The 26,583-nt window shown below is 42.3% G+C and overlaps 1 protein-coding gene and 1 long non-coding RNA gene across 7 annotated transcripts in view; one reads left to right on the top strand and one right to left on the bottom strand.

The window, feature by feature from the left end:
* LOC120409580 overlaps positions 1-26,583 on the bottom strand; it is a 75,635-nt gene that overhangs the window by 4,954 nt on the left and 44,098 nt on the right. The window lies entirely within an intron of this gene.
* DENND5B (DENN domain containing 5B) overlaps positions 1-26,583 on the top strand; it is a 179,637-nt gene that overhangs the window by 135,424 nt on the left and 17,630 nt on the right. For all 6 annotated transcript variants that reach the window (XM_039547920.1, XM_039547898.1, XM_039547912.1 and 3 more), the window contains 6 exons: positions 893-1,024; positions 4,465-4,617; positions 5,125-5,203; positions 8,112-8,193; positions 21,520-21,648; positions 23,439-23,560. In XM_039547920.1, the coding sequence (XP_039403854.1) occupies positions 893-1,024; positions 4,465-4,617; positions 5,125-5,203; positions 8,112-8,193; positions 21,520-21,648; positions 23,439-23,560 (697 nt within the window). The remainder of the gene's footprint in view (positions 1-892; positions 1,025-4,464; positions 4,618-5,124; positions 5,204-8,111; positions 8,194-21,519; positions 21,649-23,438; positions 23,561-26,583) is intronic.

The following is a 26,583-nucleotide window of genomic DNA, read 5'->3' as shown; positions in this document are numbered from 1 at the left end:
ATTCAACAACATTCCAACTTGTAATCATCAGGCCTATTTTTAAGTACTTGCCTGCTGAGTTTAACAAAATTTTATTTAAAAAATGAGTGCCTAAAGTTAGGCTCTTAACTCCACATGTGGTCTGACTTTTAGAAGCGCTAAGCACATAGCGCTCTCTCTGACTGATATGAATAGGTGTTCAGCACTTCTGAATATCAGATCACAGATTTAGATGAACTTTAGGTACTCATGTTTTTAAAACCTTGGCTTTTCACTGTTTGTCTGTACCTTGCATTAATGCTATTTTCCAAAATGAGTCCAAAAATGGAGTTTTGTTTAAAACAAGTCTAAGAATTAATAAACTCCCCAGTGATTGATTAAGTTTGTCAGTAAGGGCAAGGACCAACTTGTCCCACGTTTTTTTTTCCTCAGCCAAAATTCTTTGAAACCAATTAATCCCTCTTCCTTCCCCTTCCCACACATTGTTTTTTCTAGTTTCTTTCAAAAGTATTTTTCATTCAGCTCCATACTATGTTCTTCAGATTATTCAGTTGGGTTTTTCATCCCTTTTATTAGTGAAAATCAAATAAGAATGGAAAGAAATGTTTAATGCAGGTTTGGACTTTTATGCTGACTGAAGGTATCATTTTGGCTAACTCTGTACTACTAGCTAATAACACAATCCACTGGCTAGTTCTGTTTGACGTTTCGATTGCACTTACCACATGGGAGGTTTTTTCTGTTGGCCTGTGGAGTGTTACACTTCTCCACTCCTGTACTTAAAGCTTCAGATAAATCACTAGAGTGCATAGATTGACATGCTCTGAGTCCTTTTTATATCCGTGCTTGTCTGTCAACAGTTAAGGAAGCCAGGGAATCTCTCTGTCATATTAATGCTAATTCTGTTTTTTAGAAATACATGCAGGAGGCAAGGAGTTTGGGGAAAAATTTAAGGCAACCCAAACTCTCAGACCTTTCTCCAGCCGTAATTGCCCAGACAAACTGGAAATTTGTGGAAGGGTTACTGAAGGAATGTCGCATGAAGGTAACTTTTTTTTTAAGTATGTTTTCCACCCTTATATAAGCAGAATGAAAATGTCTTTGTGGAGGAGTTGCAGGAAAGATCCATAACAACCAAAGTCCCATTGGTTTCACTGTTAGTTCTCTGCCTTGAGACCTTACAGAATCAGCCCCTGAGCTGGTCTCCTGGTATGCAGGGCCAGATTAACCTATAGGCTAATAAGGCAAAGCAGTCCCCTGTGGCTTGGAAGGAACTCATCTGGCAGTCAGCTGGAAACAGCAGACCCATCTGCATTTCCCCGCACTGCAGGAGCACCTGGCAAGTATCCAGTTAACACTGGTGACCGGACACTAAAAATCCGGTTACCACGGGAACCCGTGCCAGCTGTGGGTGTAGTTTGAGCAGGCATTCCCCCCACACCCTCAAAGTTTCCCCTACCTCCAATTTCTCTGGAGCTCTGCTTAGCTGTCAGGGAGGGAAGAAGATCCTTCTGTCCCTCTCCTCAGCTGAGGCTGGCAGGCAGCTCCAGGGTGCTGCCTCCTGGGTCCTAGTGCTGTCACTGTTATCGTCTGTGTGTGCTGGGTCCCATTTCTGGACAACTGGTGTGTGCCTGTGGTGGGGGCAGGGCAAGGAGGTGGCAGGAGGAAGAGGCAGTACCAGAACAGTAGAGTGGGAAGCTTGCACAGAACCTGCACACACACACTATGCAGCTCCAGCCAGAACTATTGCCCCTCCCACATATAAGGAACCAAAACACAAAACATCCCATTCTGGCTACCAGTACTTGAACTTTTACAGTACCTTCCATCGAGGGGCTTCAGATTTGATGCACTGTGGTCAGTACTGTATCGAACTATACTAAAAATCAAAGAGATCCCAGTTTTTTTTCTTTTGATGTATTTTTCTATACTGGGATGCACTGGTAACCAAGTTCTTTCCTTATGCTCAGCCTACTTCCACAGGCCAATGCATCTTTGTAGTTTTAAAGGGTTGCAAAAGTATTGGAGGAAGCTCAATGCATAATGTTGTAGGTTTCTCCCTCCCATCTTTCTCAAGGATTTTAAATCCACTTCTTAGCAGGCTATGATAGAAAGACTGGCTGAATAAGCTAAAGGCAGGTTCTGTCCATTTGTTGGTTCTCTAGCAGTTTAATCCATCATAAAAGTACCTCATGTTTGATTTCTGTTGAGTTTCATTCCAAAAACTTAAAGCTAAATAAACCTGAAGTTAGTCCTCATTTTTCTGCCCCAGCTCAAACTAACTTCTTTCCCAAGTGGAAAATGTTGGCTAAGGATGGAATGTGTGTGATTTGAGAAGGGAATGAGAACACAGCCCAATTCTTGCTGATAGTTACACCTGTGTCGCCTTATTGACTTCAGGGAGAACAGATTTTTGCAGAAGAATAGATTTTGATCCCTTCTGCTTTTTCACAGCTGGTATGAGCAGAATCTCATTCGCTTTCCTCCCCTAAACTCTGAGCACTTTAAGGGGGAGTGGGGAAATAAGCAAGATCTGCTTGATCTACACAAGAAAATGAAACAGGAAGCTCTCCCTTCATTCTACACCAGCCCTAAACAAACACCAGACCTGATGTAACAAAGGTCTCACTATAGCAGCCTTGGTTGGACTGTTCTTTTGAAAGATCCTTAATGGTTCTTTTAAGATGGGCTTTTCAATGAAGACTTTTTGTTCAGGGGGCAGAGAACACAACAAGGAATAGCTCTGTTTTGTCAACTTCTAGTCATTCAAAAGCTGAAAGGCTTTAGATTAAGTTTGTTTAATGTTTGTTCAGTGATTTTGAAAAGCTAAATATTATGACTGGGCAACCATCTAAAGATCTGTCACTTCTAGCTGTTATCTTTTTCTTATGGACAGTTTAACACAAACAAATGCAAACTGTAGGGGGCTGGTGCGCACAGAACTCATGCTTAAAAAACCTCATGTCAGAGCTGCTCATCACACATTCTAGAATAGATCATAGAATCATAGAATATCAGGGTTGGAAGATTTCAGAGACCTCAGGAGGTCATCTAGTCCAATCCCCTGCTCAAAGCAGGACTAATACCAACCAAATCATCCCAGCCAGGGCTTTGTCAAGCCATGAGATAATACTTAGTCCTGCCATGAGTGCAGGGGATCGGACTAGATGACCTCTCGAGGTCCCTTCCAGTCCTATGATTCTATTCTGATTCTAATTGTGGAAGAGCTTGAAGACAGAATGGCCTGATGTGGTGAAACCCAGTTTGTGTAGTTAATCTCTGGTGATTCATCCCACAAATAATATTTGGGTTCAATATGAAAACAGTAATTCCTTGTCTTCAGCAACTGCAAAACTGGGAGGCAGCTTTCAGAGCAAGATAGCCTAAAATACAATGCCACCCAATGTAATATTCCCACTATTACTTCCTCTACTTCAGTGTATTTTACACCTTAGTGGTTTTATTTTACATAATAAAAGCTGGCTGCTTCCCAGACTGCAGTCAAAGTCAGATAGGGTATGTGGTGTAGAGGCTATAGCTTGGGGGAAACACTTGCAGGGCTTGGCTTTGCCCTTTGCCATGTGGAGAGCTGAGGGTAGAAGCACAAGGTTGAAAGAGGTGAGCAGATGGGGAATGATGCAGTGTTCATCCTCCTACAGATGAGCACTCCGCTACCTAGGAGGAAGGAGACCTAAGAGAAGAACAGCGTAGCATCCCTCGTGCTACCTCTTACTCAGAAGTATCTGTTTGAAGAATTGAGTGTAGTGAGAGTAGAATAAACTTATTTTACATAAATATGTAAATACGTATGTAGATAAACGTTTGACTTCATAATCTTTTTTTGAAATCTGTTATTCATACTTTGGCCCTTCCCTCCCATTAGCCTTAGGTCCCTCATAACCTTAACCCCAGCTCTGCTGGTAGGCCAGAGATAGTTACGGAGCAGATGCTCCTCTTTCTTGGTATGTCCAGCTGCTAAATGGCATTAAAAGAAATGCATTGCATTTCCAGGCATGGTGTAGAGATTTTATGGGATCGGGAATGGGAGAGAAGAGGTAGTTTGCATGATCGTGAACTGTAGAGAAGGTGTTCATATAAACTCTATTAAAATGTTAACACACTGACAGGGTTTTGTGAGCCTCTACCAAAAAGGAGCAGTCCACAGAGTATAGTGACCATTGTGAATGCGACCCATGAAGTCCTTTTTCTATTATAAAGCACCTCTTCCGTGAACAATAGAAAAGCCCTCCTGCGTAGCTGAAGAAACAGTTTGTAGACGTCTGAGTATAATTTCATCAGTCATAGTTTATGTAGTATCAAATTCCTTATGTTATACATTATATAGAAACTTACCTAAAATTAATATTCTTTTGACTATAGTCATTTTGTAATCAGAATTGATTAAGTGGCCAGATTCAAGTTTACTAATCTGTAGATTTCACAGCTTGCTGGATGACGTACTCTTTAAATCTTGCTGTCTTGCAGACTAAACGTATGTTGGTAGAGAAGATGGGCCGTGAAGCAGTAGAGCTGGGACATGGAGAGGCCAACATAACAGGTCTGGAGGAAAATACATTGATTGCTAGTCTTTGTGACCTGTTGGAAAGGATCTGGAGCCATGGTCTACAAGTCAAACAGGTTGGTAACTTGAAACTTGGTCAGGAAAAAGCACCTGTAGACAGTACCATGTAGCACATATTAAAAGTATTTTCTGTAATCCATCCCTTTAAACTACTTCTCGGCTATATAATTTCTCAGTAGACCTGAGTGTATCTAAACACTTCAGGCACAGCTATTCACTTCCTAAAATTTTTGTGAGGCTTTCAAGAGAAGCCTTTCCACAAATTGTAATAACAAAATAGCTTTTTCCATCCTCAAGCGGAGTGAAGGACTGGGGAGGGAACACTGAGGATAAAAACAGTGGATAGAGCGAGAGTTTCATGATCACAGGAAATTACTTGTTCTGTGAGGGGGGGTCCTTTCCTGTTTTCTTGGTTTCATTGCTCAGGAGCAAAGAATTGAAGCAAGAACCGAAAGTGACTTCCTGGATTCACTAAACCACCAGGCTCTAATCCAATATCTAGTGTTTTAATTTGGCTCCTTTCTTTATTTATTTTAAACTTCTCCTACATGTTCTATTTTCAGGGGAAATCTGCTTTGTGGTCCCATTTGTTTCAGTACCAGGAAAGAGAAGAGAAGCAAGAACATATGGCAGAGTCCCCGGGTGAGTATTCAGGAGTTTGCTCTCCGTATACAGTCTCTCAAACTCAACAGTAAGCAATCTTGGTTCTGGTTGGCCTAAGGCCGCAGCACTTTGTGGTGGATTTTATTTTGTATTTTCAGTGTCATTGATACAGACATCACACTTGTAATTTGAGTTCTTTCAAATATTTGATCTCTGGACTAAACAGATGGCTTATTTGCCTCAAATGATGCCATAACTGTTTCCATCTTCTGGAAAATCATGAGATATGTCATTTTGCTTAGTTTGTTCCATTTCAACTCTGACTAAGCACCAAGTAAGGTATGAAAAGTCCATATGTTTTCTGAAGTGGTTCACAGAAATGTACGGCTGAAAGGCACTTCAAGAGGTCAAGTCCAGCCCCTTCCTCTGAGGCAGGACCAAGTGTACCTAGACCATCCCTGACAATGATAAGGGGCATTTTGTAAATACTAGACAATATTATAGTGCGCCAGACTTCAGTTGCATCCAGTTGGATTTCTTGGAGACATGAGGCTCAACTTGAGGCAGCAAATATTCTTCCATCCGTGAAAATGGTCTGTCCTATAGCATTGCTCAAATAAACAGATGTACAAATTTTTATTGTTATCTTCTATAAAATATTTAGAAGTCTTAAATCTTTTTTTGTACAAATCCATTAAAGCTGTTGAAACTTCAGTGCAAACATTCACGATGCTTTCCTTGCATCAATAACCTGCTGGTTACCCATCCTAACTTGAAGATTGAGTATATTCAGGATAAGCAAAGGACAGACTTCGCTCTTCTAGGATCATCAGACTGTGATGGAACTTATTGGCCAAGAACATACCAAGTGTATGAGCTTTTAACTGATAGGAGACAGATTTTGTAGACTATTTCCAGAAATGTAAATTATTCTCAGAAAGAAGTGATGCACAAAAATCCCTTTGAGATCTAGGTATATGAGGGCATATAAACAGGAACATTAATCTGGCCTCTCGTGTCTAATGGAATTATTTTTTATAAATTTGGTATTCATGCCTATTAATCTAGATCATTATTCTTCGAACAGCAAGGTTGGAATTCCATAGCATGTGGCCTATACAAGCAATCTCAGGCTGGGAGGGAGTGAAGCGAACACTACATTCAGTAGTTACATAGAACTGATCCTCGCTCATTGGCCCAGGCTCTCAGTTCTTGCCTAGTTGGAATTCTCTTTGATTTGGCATTCTAAAGGCATTAAACTACCTCACTGATATGTAATACATGATTCTTTTGGTATGGCATTGAACTCCGCTGCACTGCAGCTGTTGCTCAGCATTTTTTCTGTAAGACTTTTAGCTGAATTAGATGGTCTTCCTGAGTTTCCTCCGATATTGTTTTTTGAATGTAGCAGATATCCCTGGGTATTTCCAGTTTATGCTGATAGCAATGTTTATATATCAGGAATTAATTCAGGATTGTGTTTTGGACAGGCATAAGGTATTTCACAAAATTCATTTGGTGTAAATATGCTACTATGACTGCAATGAGTGTGTATGATTCTTCCCTCTCTCTCAGCAATTGGCTAATCAAGGAGAGTGTTTTGGCAAGGATTCAATACTTTCTCGATGTCCCCATTCAAAGTTCTTGCTGAAATCCCAATAGTAGGATTTGAGAACTCAGAATCTCACAGGATCAGACCCCAAGTATATATCTATGGATAAACTGGTCTTTTGAGTCATGACAGCTTTGTAATAAGCATCTATGACCAGGGACATGTCATCTTGCATTGCAAGTCCCAGAATTAAACGTGGTCCAACTGGTGGCCCCTGAGATGATTCCATTTGGCCCTAGAACTTGCACGGGGGATATCATTTTGTAGAACAAAATAGCATCCTCGGCACAGTGTGACGTTGCACACACTATGTGCGAGATCATGCTGCATGGAGGACACCATTTTGTGGAATGTCACTAAAAGGTATGTAAGTGTAGAATTGAATACATAATGGCAAGCCCCCCTTATGCAAGTGAAGAGAAAAACATCTCTTTTGCATGACTCAGTGATTCAGTAATTATTAATGAGACATTATGCCTTTGTACATTTCTGGCAGATGATTAACTTAAGTGTGCCATAGATGATTAGCATAGCTCTTTGAGGTTTGCATTCTCGTACCATATATCTACTAAAATTTCATCACACATGCGGCTAAGATCTATTCGATTATAGCTATATGGACACATTTGTTGAGTTCTTAAGGTGAATTAACTTAGTGCATTTCTGCATGAAGGACTGAAAAAAGGCATGCAAGTATAGAGCTGAGTTGTCCATGATAGATCAGAGCTAGCGGCACAAACTCTTCATCAGGGTGGGAAGTTTAACTCTGTAATCTAAGTAGTTGTTGCATGTCTTACTAAAAATGTCACTGCATGCCACTGTCTATGACTAATGGACAGCCACTAAGCAATCTGACTGGCATGCATGAATTCCAGAGTGCAAAAGTTAATCTGACTTTGCCATTACATAATACTAGAGTGCAGAAATGCTTGACATTCTTAATATCTAATATGCTAGTTTTACTTCCTCTAAATTTATCAAGTGGGTTTCAGTTGTTAGAGATTTCAGTAAAAATAGTTTTATCAAGTGTCAAGTCCTTATGGAACAGATTTACATATATGTATTTCATATGCAAAAAAGGATGCATTTGATGAATCATCTGAAGTCTCCAAGTTTAGCCCTGAATTAGCTAAAGGAAAATGGGATCTAGATTATGTGTTAATGTGGAAGCAGACAAACTGAAGAACATTTTGCCTGCTAGTATTCCTGAAACTGCATATAACTGTTGCAGTTCTCACTGTTGTATGATTTCTTCTACAGATGTGTAGATGAATGTACTACAAACTACTGTAATTTTTTTTATTCTTTTAATTTTATGTATTTTTTTCTATACAGTTGCCCTGGGCCTGGAAAGAAGGAAGTCTGACACAGGAATTACATTACCTACACTGAGAGTCTCACTTATTCATGATATGAGGTACAGTATTTTACTCTTAAAGCATTTATTATGGCTTTAATAAGGATCATTACACAGAGATTCACATTAACACAAATGCTTTGGATTTATTCAGGTTGAGCAGAACTCATCATTTTTCTCCTGTGTAAGGACCACATACTCAAATCCATGTGGCTTACCTCTTAATACATTTTATAAAACCTTTAGTTTTGCATGCTGCTTTGATTTACTTCAGCTAAAAAGTCATGGAAAGAAAATGTGTACACCAAATGTTGGAAATTGTTATTGCTGATATGATACTTTTAGGTAGCAAAAAATATTTTAATTTTAAATAGAGCTGCTGAAATACCTGGTACGATATTTTATTTGTTGAAACAGGAAAACTTAAGTTTGCAAAGGCAAAACAGAAAAATTAGAATCTAGATGGATGTAAAAATCTGCCAACAATGGCTGAACTATATTAGTTTCTAAATGGATATTACATCAAAAATTGCTATTCAAATGGTAATAGGACCTTGAAAACATATATCGAGCAAGCACAAATTTTAATGATTGTTCTCAGTGAAATATTATTCCTGACATGTAGATTCATCAATAAGCTATATAACAACATCTACTGTATTTTTTGAGATGCAAAGTGTAGCATTTAAGATAATTTATTTGTTTTTTACAAAATTAATCAGCTCATAGAAAATTACTACTTCTGTTGTTTTTGTGTTTTATATACTGGCGGCCCAGAAGAGCTTACGCCATGTTAAGTAATTTGGGGGCTTGGATGACTCTGGGATCAGGAATGAGATTTAAAACTTTTTACTGCTAGGTCACTAGTTCAGTTTCAGTTCAGGCTGGTAGTGACCAAAAGTTGTTGTTGTCTAATGTCAATTAGTCTGTCCTCCCCCCTATGAACAAATATTCACATCATGAATAATGCCATTAATACTACTAACTAGCAGCCTTGTTAATGTTTTTGTGTTCAGAAAGGCCAATGGCTTAATGAGCCACAGAGACTTCTACCATCTCAAATGTGGATGGGCTCCCTCCAGACCAGAGTTCAGGCGCACTGACATAGCCCATGTGGAGGTACAGCGTAGCAGCTTCCGTGCTTGCTGTCTACACTGTACCTGTTCTGTGAATAAAGGGCTTCAGTCTCCAGGGCTCTTTCACAGATGAAGAATTTACATCCCCTGTGTTCATGTACATGTTGGGCGTTAACCGTGAACACTTCAACAGTAGCTTCCGATCCAGAGAGATCCCCTCTGCAGATGAGACGATAGTAGGGTGACCAGACAGCAAGTATGAAAAATCGGGATGGGGTGGGGGGTAATAGACGCCTATATAACACAAAGCCCCAAATATCGGTACTGTCCCTATAAAATTGGGACATCTGGTCACCCTAGAGGGTAGTGTTGTCTCCATGGCTCATTCAGTCTTCGGCTTCTCTGAAGACACTATCAACGAAGTTGCTAGTTACTACCATTTGTGGGGGCGGGGGTTGTGATGTGGACATCTGTCAGTGGGACAAGGATGGAAACTAAATAACTGTTTGTACAATTGACAAAGCACATGCAGGGTTTTTGTTTTTGTTTTTAGGTTTTTTTTTTAAACTAAACCTGTTTAGCTGCTCTGCGTTTTTTTGGAGACTTTTGTGTTGCTGCATACGTTGGTGACTTTTAATTGCTCAGTGGATTAATTGTTTAATTTTTCTCTGGAGAGATCAAGAGTCAAAGTAAATTTTATGTCCCTAGTAATCAGGGATTTCATCACTTTAACAGGGGATAGTTCTGACCAAATGTATGAATAACCAAGATTACAAAGAAAGGGTTCTTTCTAACAAAGGTAGATCATATGTTGCCCTGAGGACTCGGTTGCTGCTTGTACATTTTTTTGAAAGGGATCTCAGGATGGTGCTGGGCTGTTAATTTCTATTGGAATCCTACTTTCTGCTTCTGGTGGATTACCACTTCTCCAATTCATTGCTTAGAAGAAAGTAGTAAAAGGTCGTCAATTTAGTTGTTGGACTATTGGTCTTAAAACTGTCCCTTTTCTTCTGGAAGGCATACTGATTGACTGATCTTTGGCAGGTCAGTTGCTCTTTTAAATCATCAACCAATCAGCAAGTCCAGAAAATAAGCCCAGCAGTGGCTACCTTGTATCTTTTATGTTACTCAAAGGACTTTAAATCCATGCCACTCTTGTTTGGCCAGTGGTATAAACTGACCTCATGGGACAACTGTCAAGCAACTGACTGCATCACGTTCATCAGTTGTAATGTGGTGAGGTCCATTTTGCAATAGCTCCAGTAGAAAACCAGTCAAGAGGTAACTCTAAACAACCCACAGCCTGGTATATATTGTAGTCCTTTTTTTTCCTAAAGCGGTTCAGCTACTGACAATAAAAGGAGGCTTTCCTGGTCTGTATAGAGATTTATTGGCAGTGCTTTGTCATGAATACCCATACTTTTGGGGGGGGGGGGAGGAGGGAGAGGAGGAAGGAAGGAAACTTAAGGATCTTAGAAATTGAAGTGGAGATGATATAATACAAAGATACTTAAAAACTGAGCAATTGACTTAATTTACTGTCTTGCTGTACTCCAGTGGGTCTCACTCATGTAGTAAAGTTTGAAAGCCTGTAGGGAACAAGAAAGCTTGGAGGCTGAGGTGACTGTGCCAGGCAGTTCCTCATAAGGGAATGTTTTCATTTGAGGTGTCAGGGACTGTTCTGACTTACTGCCAGTTCAAACCAACCTTTTGATGTTTTAGCTGACTTCAGTGAGAGTGTTGGTGTCAGAAAAGTACAATAGCAAAGAGGATAAAAAGATGACATGATGATGGCTTTCCTGGAGGGCTGCCACCAATTTACAGATAGAAGAAGAAAACTGAAGCGTCTTGCAGAGTGTTTCCCTGTCCATATAAAAGCAAGATGTAGTCGGGTATTAGCTAACTGCATTTATCTGGCAAAAACGGGTATTAGCAACATGAATTACCAGGTGACTATTGAGAATACTTTCCAGTGATGAGATCATGTAGTTCAGTCAAACCTACAGTACATAGGTTCATCTTACCTATAGTACATAGTTAACTTGTTTCACTACTTGTACGTGGTGATGTTGTAGCCACATCAGTCCCGGGATATTGGAGACAAGGTGAGTGAGGTAATGTCTTTTATTGGACCAACTTCTGTTATTACCTCACCCACCTTGTCTCTCGTTTTTCACTACTAATGTTAGAGGGCAGGGAATATTTACAGTACATTTGGCGGGTATGGTGCTTTACAAGCAAAAGGGAAAAAAGATGGTGCCTGTGTAGAGGGGCTTATGCTCCAAGTTAGAAAACTTGATATGCCACATAGAAATAAGATGACGGATAAAAGAGTGGGAACACTGAACAGGAGGCAGACCTACACACTAAAGTAATGAGGTTACTTGTTTTTGTATCAACATGTCATGTTAATGTCTGTCACACTATGGATGCTGACATACGTTTATCTAAGTTTAGCTCTGTTAAGTTGGCAAACATGGAAAGAGTCAATGACTATTAGAATGGGTTGAAGTACAAGAGACTTGAAATGGAAGTTTGCATGTTGTACAAGGCTAGGCAGGTTATTTCAGGCATAGGAGGCAGCCTGGTTAACACTGCGTGCATGATTTGTGTTTTCCAAACGGTGGCAGAGTTGACTAATGAAAGCATGTCCTAGCTATGCTGCTTGAATCGTAATCACTTCCTACTCCATGGGAAAAATAATTGAAGCAAAATGCCCTCTTCAACTTCTGTACACCCATGAATATACACAAACATACCTGGTCATACAACATGCTAAAGTCTGGATGATAAATTTAATCTGACGTACATAACCCTCCAGCATGCTTTCCTCCCACCATAAGGGAGGTGTGAAGATGTGATTAATGGCTTAACTACACACACAGGTTTATGCTGACAACAATTATCTATCCTTTCGATGAAGTGCTACTGAATGTCATGTGGCACTAAGGGTTTGTCTTCAGATACAGCATTGCACTTCCATGAAGACACTGCTATGCTGATGGGAGAGATTCTCCCGTTGACACAGTTAATGCAACTCCCCAAGAGGCAGTAGCTATGTCAACAGGAGAAGCTCTGCCATCGACATCGCTCTGTCTACACAGTGGGGTTGGTTGGTACAACTCCCATCGCTCTGGTGTGGATTTTTCACACCACTGTGCAACGTAGTCATACCGATAGAGGTCTGTAGTGTAGACCTGGCCTAAGTCTACTAATGGGAAATAAATCTAAGCAATGCCTTAAGTATTGCCTGTTTTGATAGTTATACGGTTATGTAAACACCTTCCAATGATTCAGCCTCGCTTTCTGTCACTCTGAACAAAGTGGTGGTCATTGCACATGTCCAATATTGTGCCCACTGCCTCCCTGGCTCAAAGTTGTGCTTTAAACAGAATATGGAGACAAAAGCAATTTTAAAATGTATTTTGCTTTATGAAAAAACTGTACACTATTTGTGCCTGATACACCTCTACCTCGCTATAACGCTGTCCTCGGGAGGCAAAAAATCTTACCGCGTTATAGGTGAAACCGCATTATATCGAACTTGCTTTGATCCACCGGAGTGCACAGCCCCCCCCCCCCCCCGGAGCGCTGCTTTACCGTGTTATATCAGGCTGCGTTATGTCGGGGTAGAGGTGTATATAGAGAATGGTCTAAGTATGTGGTAGGGGTGGTCTCTAAATGATAGGCTGCTGGATTGAGAGTCAGGAACTGTGGTCTCTTTTCCCAGCTCTGCCGCTGCCCTGCTGTGATACCTTGGGCAAGTCTCTTCACCTCTGTTCGCCCCTCTATCCCTTCCCACCCTTTCTTTTGTCTGCTTAGGGTATGGCTACACTGGCGAGTTGCAGCGCTGGTGGAGGCTTTCCAGCGCTGCAATTAGTAAGTGGCCACACCTGCAGGGCACTTCCAGCGCTTCAACTCCCTGGCTGCAGCGCTGGCCGTACACCTCACTCAGCATGGGGAATAAGGATTGCAGCGCTGGTGCTGCAGCGCTGGTCATCAAGTGTGGCCACACACCAGCGCTGTTATTGGCCTCCAGGGTATAAGGATGTATCCCAGAATGCTTTTAACTAAATTACTCCCTTTGTTTTGTTATGCAGCCTCTTTGTTTTGTTGTGAACCTCCCGAGCTCGAGCTCCGTTGCGTTGCTGGAGCTGCTTATGTAAACAAACACAGCTTCTGTTTGCTGTGATCAATCTGTGAACAAGCTAATGGTCTGCAGGCTTTTGCAGTTAAAGAAGAAGGGGTTGGGTTTTGTTGTCAGCTCGGCCGGGCTCCGTGCACCGGGAGCTGCTTCAAACAGCTCCTGTTTGCTGTCATCAATCTGTAACTACTGTTAACAATGAAATGAGAGAACCCCCTGCCTGTCTCATTCACAGGGGTTGAGTGTTTGCTTTGCTTGAGAGAAACCGGGGGAGGGGGCAGAGGGGGGAAAGAGAGTATGTTGGATGCAGGCTGTTTGCAGTTAACAGTAAGGGGGTGGGAAAATTTTCTGATTTTGCACAGTGTCAGTTCCAAAATCCACTCTTCCTTCCCCGGTCCCTGTCACATTGCCCCACACCCCCCTCTTTTGAAAAGCACGTTGCTCCCACTTGAATGCTGGGATAGCTGCCCATAATTCATCACTCCCAACAGCGCTGCAAATGTGGCCACACTGCAGCGCTGGTAGCTGTGAGTGTGGCCACACACCAGCGCTGGCCCTGCACAGCTGGACGACCAGCGCTGCAACTACCAGCGCTGCAGATTTGTAAGTGTAGCCATACCCTTAGACTGTAAGCTCTTCAGGGGAAGGCGTTTCTCACTGTGTACAGCACCTAGCCCACTAGAAGACCCCATCTGAGGTTGGGGGGTATAGGCTGTACCACTACCACCAGCTGATTTATAGTAAACCAAAATGAGTGTAAAAGGGTAGCTTTTGTTTCTGAAATGTTATTGAATAGGTTAGAAGCCATTACCAATATCTCCACAGTAAATCTTCTGTTCAGTGTTCTTCTGACAATAATGGGAATAAGTATTTATGCTGGGCAATGCTGTACATATACCACTGTTTTTAACCGATTTTAATAAATCATAAGAACTACAGATTCCCACAGGTGCAAATGAAGTAAATTCGCAGCAAAGTCCATGAATGTTCTGTTTTACTTATTACAGTTTGCCTTTGTTAACACCAATATTGATTACTGAGCCTTTTTATAACTTGGGTAGGCTGTATGTTTTTCAAGTGTGCAATCTATGCAAATCCCTGAGCAGATGTCTGGTTCTGTACCATGATGTACACAAGGAGAATAAATTAAGGTTTAGGTACATATCTATTTGAATTTTCTCTTAGGAAAAGAGTATATTCTATTTAGTGTTTCATATTAGAGGCAATTTAAAGTGAGCACTGAAGGGGAAAGATTCTGTGCTTTGATCTTCTCATCTCAAAGAACTTAAATAATAGCAGTGTGCACCTCAACATGCTGTGGAGGAGTAATGTGTGCATCCTATTTCTCAAGGACTTCTGATTACATGCCCAGTTATCTGTGTGGGAAGTCCTAACTGATAGCTGTCAGTCTGATCCAAGCAAGGGGTTTGCTTCACACAGAGGTTACTAGTTCCAGAACAGGATTCAACTGATACAAGTCAGTGTTGAAAGAGGGAAGCCATGAATGTGATGATAAAAGGACAAGACAGTATATGTAACACTAGTCTACTTTTGCAGACAGGCGGGGAGTTGTAATGAATCAGACTGTAAAAACATAGTACATTTAGACTTGGTCTATGCTAGTAATTTATGCTGGTATAAATACATTGCCCCGGGGTAGAAAATCCACGCCCCTGAGTGATGCAGTTATACCAACCTAACTCCTGCTGTAGACAGTGCTATGTTGACAGGAGGGTTTCTCCAGTCGACATAGCTACCACCTCTTTGGGGAGAGGGAGTACCTATGCCGATGAGAGAAGCCATTCCCTTGGTGTAGGTTGCATTTTCGCTAAGCAGCCTCTACAGCCTTCTCTGTTTAGACAGGCCCTTAATCTTGTCCCTCTTTAGACCTGTTCACATTTCATAACATGATGTTGGGAAATTTTCTTTAAAAACATATTTTAAAAAGGTTTCAGCTTATTGGGTTTTGCAGTCGCATTATTTTTTGCTTGTATTGTGGCAGCACCTACAAGCCCCAGCCCTATTATGCCAGACAGTACATAAGAACATAAGAATGGCCGTACCGGGTCAGACCAAAGGTCCATCTAGCCCAGTATCTGTCTACCGACAGTGGCCAATGCCAGGTGCCCCTGAGGGAGTGAACCTAACAGGCAATGATCAAGTGATCTCTTTCCTGCCATCCATCTCCATCCTCTGACGAACAGAGGCTAGGGACACCATTCTTACCCATCCTGGCTAATAGCCATTTATGGACTTAGCCACCATGAATTTATCCAGTCCCCTTTTAAACATTGTTCTAGTCCTAGCCTTCACAACCTCCTCAGGTAAGGAGTTCCACAAGTTGACTGTGCGCTGCGTGAAGAAGAACTTCCTTTTATTTGTTTTAAACCTGCTGCCTATTAATTTCATTTGGTGACCCCTAGTTCTTGTATTATGGGAATAAGTAAATAACTTCCTTATCCACTTTCTCAACATCACTCATGATTTTATATACCTCTATCATGTCCCCCCTTAGTCTTCTCTCTTCCAAACTGAAGAGTCCTAGCCTCTTTAATCTTTCCTCATATGGGACCCTCTCTAAACCCCTAATCATTTTAGTTGCTCTTTTCTGAACCTTTTCTAGTGCTAGAATATCTTTTTTGAGGTGAGGAGACCACATCTGTACACAGTATTCGAGATGTGGGCGTACCATGGAATTATATAAGGGCAATAATATATTCTCAGTCTTATTTTCTATCCCCTTTTTAATGATTCCTAACATCCTGTTTGCTTTTTTGACCGCCTCTGCACACTGAGTGGACATCTTCAGAGAACTATCCACGATAACTCCAAGATCTTTTTCCTGACTCGTTGTAGCTAAATTAGCCCCCATCATGTTGTATGTATAGTTGGGGTTATTTTTTCCAATGTGCATTACTTTACATTCATCCACATGAAATTTCATTTGCCATTTTGTTGCCCAATCACTTAGTTTTGTGAGATCTTTTTGAAGTTCTTCACAATCTGCTTTGGTCTTAACTATCTTGAGTAGTTTAGTATCATCTGCAAACTTTGCCACCTCACTGTTTACCCCTTTCTCCAGATCATTTATGAATAAATTGAATAGGATTGGTCCTAGGACTGACCCTTGGGGAACACCACTAGTTACCCCTCTCCATTCTGAGAATTTACCATTAATTCCTACCCTTTGTTCCCTGTCCTTTAACCAGTTCTCAATCCATGAAAGGACCTTTCCTTTTATCCCATGACAGCTTAATTTACGTAAGAGCCTTTGGTGAGGGACCTTGTCAAAGGCTTTCTGGAAATCTAAGTACACTATGTCCACTGGATCCCCCTTGTCCACATGTTTGTTGACCCCTTCAAAGAACTCTAATAGATTAGTAAGACACGATTTCCCTTTACAGAAACCATGTTGACTATTGCTCAAGAGTTTGTTTTTCTATGTGTCTGACAATTTTATTCTTTACTATTGTTTCAACTAATTTGCCCTGTACCGACGTTAGACTTACCGGTCTGTAATTGCCGGGATCACCCCTAGAGCCCTTTTTAAATATTGGCGTTACATTAGCTAACTTCCAGTCATTGGGTATCGAAGCCGATTTAAAGGACAGGTTACAAACCTTAGTTAATAGTTCCGCAACTTCACATTTGAGTTCTTTCAGAACTCTTGGGTGAATGCCATCTAGTCCCGGTGACTTGTTAATGTTGAGTTTATCAATTAATTCCAAAACCTCCTCTAGTGATACTTCAATCTGTTCCTCAGATTTGTCATCTACAAAAGCCAGCTCAGGTTTGGGAATCTCCCTAACATCCTCAGCCGTGAAGACTGAAGCAAAGAATCCATTTAGTTTCTCCGCAATGACTTTATCATCTTTAAGCGCTCCTTTTGTATTTTCATTGTCAAGGGGCCCCACTGGTTGTTTAGCAGGCTTCCTGCTTCTGATGTACTTAAAAAACATTTTGTTATTACCTTTGGAGTTTTTGGCTAGCCGTTCTTCAAACTCCTCTTTGGCTTTTCTTATTACACTCTTGCACTTAAGTTGGCAGTGTTTGTGCTCCTTTCTATTTGCCTCACTAGGCTTTGACTTCCACTTTTTAAAGGAAGTCTTTTTATCTCTCACTGCTTCTTTTACATGGTTGTTAAGCCACAGTGGCTCTTTTTTAGTTCTTTTACTGTTTTTCTTAATTTGGGGTATACATTGAAGTTGGGCCTCTATTATGGTGTCTTTAAAAAGGGCCCACGCAACTTGCAGGGATTTCACTTTAGTCACTGTACCTTTTAACTTTTGTCTAACTAACCCCTTCATTTTTGTATAGTTCCCCCTTTTGAAATTAAAGGCCACAGTGTTGGGCAGTTGAGATGTTCTTCCCACCACAGGGATGTTGAATGCTATTGTATTATGGTCACTATTTCCAAGCGGTCCTGCTATAGTTACCTCTTGAACCAGCTCCTGCGTTCCACTCAGGATTAAATCTAGAGTCGCCTCTCCCCTTGTGGGTTCCCGTACCAGCTGCTCCATGAAGCAGTCATTTAAAGTATCGAGAAATTTTATCTCTGCATTTCGTCCTGAAGTGAAATGTTCCCAGTCAATATGGGGATAATTGAAATCCCCCACTATTATTGGGTTCTTAATTTTGATAGCCTCTCTAATTTCCCTTAGCATTTCATCATCACTATTACTGTCCTGGTCAGGTGGTCGATAATAGATCGCTAATGTTATATTTTTACTAGAGCATGAAATTTCTATCCATAGAGACTCTATGGAACCTGTGGATTCGCTTAAGATTTTTACTTCATTTGAATCTACACTTTCTTTCACATATAGTGCCACTCCTCCCCCTGCACGGCCTGTTCTGGCCTTCCGATATATTTTGTACCCCGGAATGATTGTGTCCCACTGATTGCTCTCAGTCCACCAGGTTTCTGTGATGCCTATTATATCTATATCCTCCTTTATCACAAGGCACTCTAGTTCACCCATCTTATTATTTAGACTTCTGGCATTTGTGTACAAGCACTTTAAAAACTTGTCCCTGTTTATTAGCCTGCCTTTTTCTGATGTGCCAGATTCTTTTTTATGTGACTGTTTATCATCTGATCCGGCCCTTACATTATACTTCTCATTCCTCTGCTCCTGACTATAACCTGGAGATTCTCTATCATCAGACTCTCCCCTAAGAGAAGTCTGTGTCCGATCCACACGCTCCTCTGCAGCAGTCGGCTTTCCCCCATCTCCTAGTTTAAAAACTGCTCTACAACCTTTTTAATGTTTAGTGCCAGCAGTCTGGTTCCACTTTGGTTTAGGTGGAGCCCATCTCTCCTGTATAGGCTCCTCCCATCCCAGAAGTTTCCCCAGTTCCTAATGAACGTGAACCCCTCCTCTCTACACCATCGTCTCATCCATGCATTGAGACTCTGAAGCTCTGCCTGCCTACCTGACCCTGCGCGTGGAACTGGGAGCATTTCTGAAAATGCCACCATAGAGGTCCTGGATTTCAGTCTCTTCCCTAGCAGCCTAAATTTGGCTTCCAGGACACCTCTCCTACACTTCCCTATGTCATTGGTACCTACATGTACCACGACCACCGGCTCCTCCCCAGCACTACACATAAGTCTATCTAGATGCCTCGAGAGATCCGCAACCTTCGCACCAGGCAGACAAGTCACCATACAGTTCTCCTGGTCATCACAGACCCAGCTATCTACATTTCTAATAATCGAATCTCCCATTACTAACACCTGCCTTTTCCTAGAAACTGGAGTTCCCTCCCCCGGAGAGGCAACCTCAGTGCGAGAGGCAACCCCAGCACCATCTGGAAGGAGGGTCCCAACTACGGGAAGGTTTCCCTCTGATCCCATTGACTGCTCTACTTCCCTGGGCCCTTCTTCCTCCTCAACGGCACAGGAGCTGTCTAAGCGGAGGTGGGACAATTCTACAGTGTCCCGGAAAGCCTCATCAACATACCTCTCTGCCTCTCTCAGCTCCTCCAGTTCCGCCACCCTGGCCTCCAAAGTCCATACATGGTCTCTGAGGGCCAGGAGCTCCTTGCACCGACTGCACACATACGCCACCCGCCCACAGGGCAGGTAATCATGCATGTGACAGTCAGCGCAATAAACTGGATAGCCCCCACTCTGCTGCTGGGCTTCTGCCTGCATTGTCTCCTAGTTAGTGAAAGGGTGGTTTACGGAAAGTAGTTTTGGAATGTGGTTCGGTTTATAGGTTTTGGGGGGGGGGGGCCACGGGGAAGGGGTTAGGGCTGGCGAGGGGCTCCCACTCCCTTCCCACTCCCCTTCTAAACTCCCTTGCGAAACTCCCTGTTAGCAGCCCCTGGTCGCTTGTGCGCGGCTTTATAAAGCCCTGGCCTGAGTGAATGCCCCGCCCACTGATTAAGGCTCAGCCAATTACCAGAGGCTTCGAGCTTTCAAACCTGCCTCCAACTGCCAGCCAGAGCACACGGTCCCTCAAACAAACAGACTGACAAACACAACCTCAGCACACAGCAAGTAACCCCCAAACACAAACAAACACACACTACAGTCAGTCACTTACCCCACAGATGCTGTATTAGCTCCTCCTTCACCTGGAGAACTCCCTTGCGAAACTCCCTGTTCACAAAGTATACAAACATAACACAGTCCCTTCCCTGAAGTGCTTACAACCCTAATTTGGGGGGTGAGGGGACTGCAGGGGCAGAATACAAGGTAATAATGAAACTATCCTAGTTAGCATAATAAGCAGCAGTTGCAGCACAACTTCATCAAACAGTTTTTTGGAGTAAATGTAAAATTTCACAACTTGAGACATTCTGTAGAGCACATGGGGCCTTCAAGGGTGTTACGTGAGTTAGAAAGCAGGTGTTAACAAAGCTCACTTCAGTTGTGCTGGATGAAGCTTAGAGACTTGCACAAAGGGATGGAGCATTTTGAATTGCCTGTGCACTTAACATGCAAACTGAGTGAAAATTAACAAGTTTGCAGCCACTTTTTCCATGCACTGAAAACCATTATTCATTTTTCCTTGTAGTTATTTATTTTTTTAAAAAGGCTACAATCTGCCATGCCAGTCTTTTTCTGTTCTAAAGCTGCTTGTATTCTTTCCAAGTTGGAACATGGGAAGTTTTTTAAAAAAACTGTTCAGAATACCTCTGCTTTCTTACAAACAGACATGTGGAAAACCTACTGGGCTTGACTGTCATTTACGCAAGGCCCTTTTTACACTTCTCTGGAAGTGTGAAGGGGTATTAGTGTAAATATCTGGGGGGAAAACTAGCATTTTAGATACCAACTGCACTGGTGAAAACTATTTTTGTTGGAGGACTCTGTTATAACACAGTAGTCTCCTGACAAGGTTAGCACAGATAGGTCTAACAGCGTAGGTAGGTCTGAGTCATGTGTTCAGTGCTCCTGGAACACGTCGGGTCTCTGGCTTTGTCTACTGTAGGCCTCTTTCTTAAATTCCCATCATTGCCACCGCCAGTGATAGCTACAATGGGCATGTCAGTGGCAACTGACATTTTAACCACTGTTCATCTAGACCTGCTTTTGGACTATATCATAGTTTAGGAGTGCAGATGCAAGCTTCCAAAACATACTGTATTTGTTAACGCTATCAAGGGAGCTGCTGTTGCATAACTGGGTTTCCCAATGTGACTGTGTTTCTTTTTTGAAGTGTATTATTACCTTAGTCTCTATGCTATAGATTAGTGGTAGCCAGAACAATGTTCAAACTATTTTTTTTTCTTTTTCCCCCTAGCAAGGTGCTAACTGCATTCCTCTGGTCAATGCAGATAGGGCCAATGCAATTCTAAATGGCTTTGCAAAACTGTATTATAGACTTTCTAATAGGTTTTAAAACTATTTAAAAACTTTTCTTAACAAAGTTTGGCCCTGTCTCTATGCTAGCTTTCAAAGAGCGTTTTAAAAACAGGTTTTTTTAATATTTGCTGACAGCTGTGTGAATTCTGTATTACTTAGTTCTGGTAAGACTTCTCTAATTTGGGGGGGCGGGGTGTGGAAAATGTGTTTTTGTGCATCTTGCAAGCAGTTTTAATTTCCAGGGATATTTTCAAATTAAATTCAAGTTCTGCAACCTATTTGATGCTGCCATTTTAAATGGGCAGGATTTTGTGATTTTATTTATTTTTCTTTTTTCCCTGTTTCAGGCATATTCAGAACATGAGTGAGATAAAGACTGATGTGGGTCGAGCTCGAGCATGGATAAGGTTGTCTCTTGAAAAGAAGCTTTTGTCTCAGCACCTAAAGCAGCTTCTCTCTAACCAAGCACTCGCTAAGTAAGGGTTACTTATTGTTCTTAAAGCTTCATTATCACAGTATCCTGATTAGGGTTCTAAGGTTGCCCTGTGAACCAAGCTTTATGAAAAGCTATCGGCCTCTTCAGCTGGTCTGGGACTGGAGCTAGCTAGTACCAATCAGAGAGAGGGCATTTCCTACCTGGGTCTGGGACAGGCTATTACTTGACACCCTCTATGAAGACCCTGTCAGTTTTTGGATTACTGAAGACCACATGCCTCCTAAAACTAGAAGATTTGAAGGGGAGCCGCCCAGCACCACTTGCAGACCCTCAGCAGAGAAACCCAATCAGAGGACACAGTGGGAAGAAGGTTAGGACATCACACACTCCCCACTCCACAAAAGGGAAGGTCTGAGGAAAGCCTGAAGGATGAGAGGCTCAGATGGGGTGGCTGTACCTTTTTAATCGAATTAGTTCATGTCCATTGTTCTTAGCAGACTTAGCTAAGACCTCAGCTCACGTTAGCCCATTTGGTCTTGGTTGGAAACAAATTACCCCAGTGCATTTACAAATACTGACATGTCAGACTTCACACACATGTCAACTTACAGTCAGTGGTTGAACTAGTTTGAAATAGGAAGGGAAGAGCTCTGGGTGTCAGCTGCAAAGGGGGTGGAATCCCCTTTGCCTCCCCCCCCCCCCTTATTAACCCTTCATACAGCGTATATACAATATGTATAAAAATTGGAATCGGTGCACATCACCACTGGGAGAACAGTAACTCCTCACTTAAAGTCATCCCAGTTAACGTTGTTTCGTTGCTGATCAGTTAGGGAACGTGCTCATTTAACGTGTAATGCTCCCTTCTAATGTCATTTGGCAGCTGCCTGCTTTGTCTACTGCTTGCAGCTAGCTGGTGGGGGCTTGGAACCAGGGTGGACTGGCAGCCTCCCTATCAGTTCCCCACTCCCCTAAGTTCCCAGTGCTGCAGCCGCCCAGCAGGCTAGCAATCAGCAGTTCAGCTGTCCTTCCCCCGACTGCCATGTACTGCTCCTGCCCTCTGCCTTGGAGCTGCTTCCCGAGCCTCCTGCTTGCTGTGAGGAGGGAGAGGAAGAGGGGGGCTAATGTCAGGGTGTCCTCCTCCCCCCTGCTCCTGCACCCTGCTTACCCCATCTTCCATAGAGCAGGGGGGACACACCAGGGCTGCGGTCTCAGCAAGCTGATCTAATTAACAAGGCAGTGTACTTAAGGGAAATGCAGATATCTCCCTCCATTCCTGCTGCCCTGTAGAGTGAGAGAATTAACCCTTGAGGGCTCAGCCAATTGCTAGTTCATTATTTAGCAGTAAGGGAAATATCCCACCCTCTGACTCCTCCACTTAACCAAGTTTCACAATCATCATCACTGTGTACTAGTATTAAATTGTTTGTTTAAAACTTAGTGTGTGCGTGAAAAAAGTTGCCCTGGAACCTAACCCCCTCATTACATTAATTCTTACGGGGAAGCTGAATTTGCTTAACATGGTTTCGCTTTAAGTCACATTTTTCAGGAACATAACTACAATGTTAAGTGAGGAGTTACTGTATCTGACTTTGTATGAAGTTTATTTACTGGTATTAAATACGGTTAGAGCTTTTGCTGGTGTAAATCAGCATAGCTGCACTGACTTCAATGGATTTCTGCTAGATTACGCCAGTGGCAGATCTGGCCCAAAATACTTTGTATATAGGTAGGTTAGCCCTTAGTTTCGTGTTCCGGGGGTTCACAGACCTTTTAATGTTGGTTTAGTGTCTGTTTTTAAAGAGACAGTAATATTTTTGTTTCTCACAGGAAACTTTATAAACGTTATGCTTTCTTACGCTGTGAAGAAGAACGAGAGCAGTTCCTCTACCACCTTCTTTCACTCAATGCTGTGGATTACTTCTGCTTCACAAGTGTCTTCACCACAATCAGTGAGTTGGAGACTCAAACTTTGTCTTAAACGAAAAATAATCACTGTCATGGTGACAGAGGAATGATCCTGAGACAACACATTGCTGCATGATCAGTGTATCTGGGCTCTTACCAAGAAGCCTGCAGTCATGGCTACTGAGATCAGCACCTCTGGGTGTTGCTTTGGGTAACCAGCTAAGTGTAAGATCGCGTGTGAGTGCTTTGGATAACTGAATTGGATAGTGGTTATCTATATTCTAGCATTTAAGTGTCCTAGTACAATTTCTATATCTCAGAATTATGTAGCCCTTCATCCTTTTTTTTTAACCCAGAGAAGTCCTCCACATCTCAAGGCTCCCCCATATTTCTCCACTATATGTACACCATCCTTGTAGCCTCTGAGAAACAGATAGGACTCCTTGGGGCCTGTTAAAGAGCACGCTTTGAGGGATGAGGCACTTCGTGTCCTTTTTGTGTACACTATGTATTGTTGCCCCTTTTGACCCAAGCAGCTAATTGAAGTTTGGGGCTTTGGGGATGTTCCATTTGAAAGTAGAAATTGGGGATAATCAGGTATTTCTTCCATGCAGTTTTGGTTGTTTACGAGGAGTGTTTGAAGTCACATGTCTCTGAATGAAGAAGGAGACAAGAACAGAAGGAAGGGTTTCTTAGCTTACAGCCTCCAAGCGTCTGTAGCCAATGCCAGCCCCGAAAGTTCTCCCTAGCTTTTTGCAGGGTCACACTGTGCTTAAAGGCTCCTGCTTGACTTTTCTTGCCAGTTTTCCTCTGCTTCTCCCTCTGATTTTTGTCTGTTGCCTTGGTTTCTGTGTGTTCTCTTTCTCACTCGCTCGAACACACCTACACAAAGCAATACTCAGCCCAAAAACTCCTGGGTGGGTTCACACACACACCTTTGTCTTAGGTGGGGCTTAAGCATAGGTGCTGAATTTTATTTTTCCCTGGGGGTGCTCAGCCACCACTCTGTCCCCTCCCTGAAACCCCACCTCATCTCCACCCCTTCCCTGAGTCCCTGCCCTCACCTCACCTCTTCCCCCTCCCCCAAGGCCCTGCCCTCACTCCGCCTCTTCCTACCCTTGCTCCAGCCTGTCCCCTGAGGCCCTGCCCACCTGCCACTCACTGCTTTCTGTCCTCCCCCAAGTGCCTCCCCCAGTCACCAAACAGCTGATTGGCAGTAGCTGCCGGAGTACCCACGGAGTCAGCGCCTATGGGCTTAAGTTTATAGTTCTGTTAACTGAAAGGTGAGTTCACACCTGTCAGCCACGTGGACTTTAACCCACCAAGCTGTTTCAGCATTTTCATTGACATGTGCAGTTGTGCAGCACCTCTGCAGGCCACGTACAGAATCAAAATGGCATCCTCTGCATAATGTGCCCTCGCATGCATTTTATGTTCAAGGTCCCTCTGTGTGGTGGAAGCCATTTTGTAGAGCATGTCTGCTTTGGGGTCCCAATGGAATTGTCCCTTTTGGCCGCCTGTTGGACTAGTAGCTTCACCTTCTCTTTCCTTATCCCTCCCCACATGACTGAAAGGCTTGTTTCCCCTCTTCTTCCTCCTCCTCTCCTATATACTCAAGGAGTGACAGTGGGCCAAAACCTCGACATGAACTTTGTTTTCCCCTCCCTAACAGTGGGGAGTGCTACCATTAGGTTGCTGTGTTGACCTTGGTCTCTTTATTTTCACATCCTTATTTCTTTAGATGGTGAAGTAAAGTGAGTCTTTACCTAATCATCAAAGTTTGGGCTCATCTTTTACCTTTTCCTCTTCTTAAACTTTCATTAAGGAAATGAGTGATTGCAAAAGAATGCAGTGTTCATGGAGGTTTTTACTGTATCGTGTTTTCTGGGCCATCAGTGTTGGCAACTTACTCCTCTGGGACGCAAGAGTGAATTTGTGGCATTGTGTGTACGGTATTGAGATAATGCATGCACCAATAAAAAGGGATGATTTCCTTAATCAAAGGAAATGGCAGGTTTGCAAAACATCGGGAAAGCAACTCTTGCAGTACAAACGAGTGTGATTCCACTCTGTCCAGCGCAAGATGAGACAAGTGGCCAGCCCTGTTTTTCTCACTCAACTATGCATTAAGCATCAAGCCGTACTGAGATTCCCTTAGATTTTAAGTGGGGCTGAGAGAAGAGTGTCCACTGAGTCTGCTTCATAATATTTCCACTCAGCTAGAGGATGAAAGCTCCAAATCTGTGTCTTCAGTCTGACAACCCCATATTAGCAGCTTTGCCAGTATTCTGATACATAGGGGTATAATGTATTTGAATTATAATGTTCCACTCTTAAAATGGAGATGGGATGAAGCAGGCATTTTCTGAAGTTCTTTATCGCTTTGAACTGGTTTTATTGCAAGGTGAATGCTCCTAGTTTTCATTGTGGTACAACAGCAACACCTGGTGGTTATTCAGATCAATCTCATATATTGTTTATCACAAGTAAGGGAATGCCTCCCCCATCTCATTCTCTGACTTTAAATGTGGGACACTATCTCAGTTTTATACTGGGGTCCATTTTCATAGTTTCTGACTTACTGGCTTATGCATCATGTTTGGCTCATATACCTACTGAAAAATGTTGGCAGGTCTTCATTTGAGTATATTAACTCCAAATGTTGCAAGAGAACAGCAAAAAACCCTAAAGGACATTGTTTAAATTTTGAAGGGCAAAATGCTCCTGGTCTCTTCTCAACGTGCAGATCTATGAGATCATTTTGTTTGCAGTGGCAGAGACTTAAGGAACTGGTACTTGAGGCTGCTCTTACGGACAAGTAATAATTGGTGCCTGTGTTGAAACCACCCAAAAGCTGCTTTGCAGATCAGCTTTATTTTAATATAATTATTCTTTTTCTGTCTATAACTGAGCTGTCTAGACTTGAAATGGTTTCATGACCTCTTTCTTTTATGATCAGAATATCTGTTTTCATAGTTGGTGCAAATACTGGATGCTGGATACTTTTAGAATTGTCTCATTTACCTTAGGTATTGAGAAGGATTTTTACTTGTAATGCTACTGAGAT

The sequence above is a fragment of the Mauremys reevesii genome, linkage group 1 (genome assembly GCF_016161935.1).
Source record: "Mauremys reevesii isolate NIE-2019 linkage group 1, ASM1616193v1, whole genome shotgun sequence".
Taxonomy (NCBI): domain Eukaryota; kingdom Metazoa; phylum Chordata; order Testudines; family Geoemydidae; genus Mauremys; species Mauremys reevesii.
Note: the sequence above shows the minus strand (reverse complement) of the source record. Positions and strands in the feature narration are given on the sequence as shown.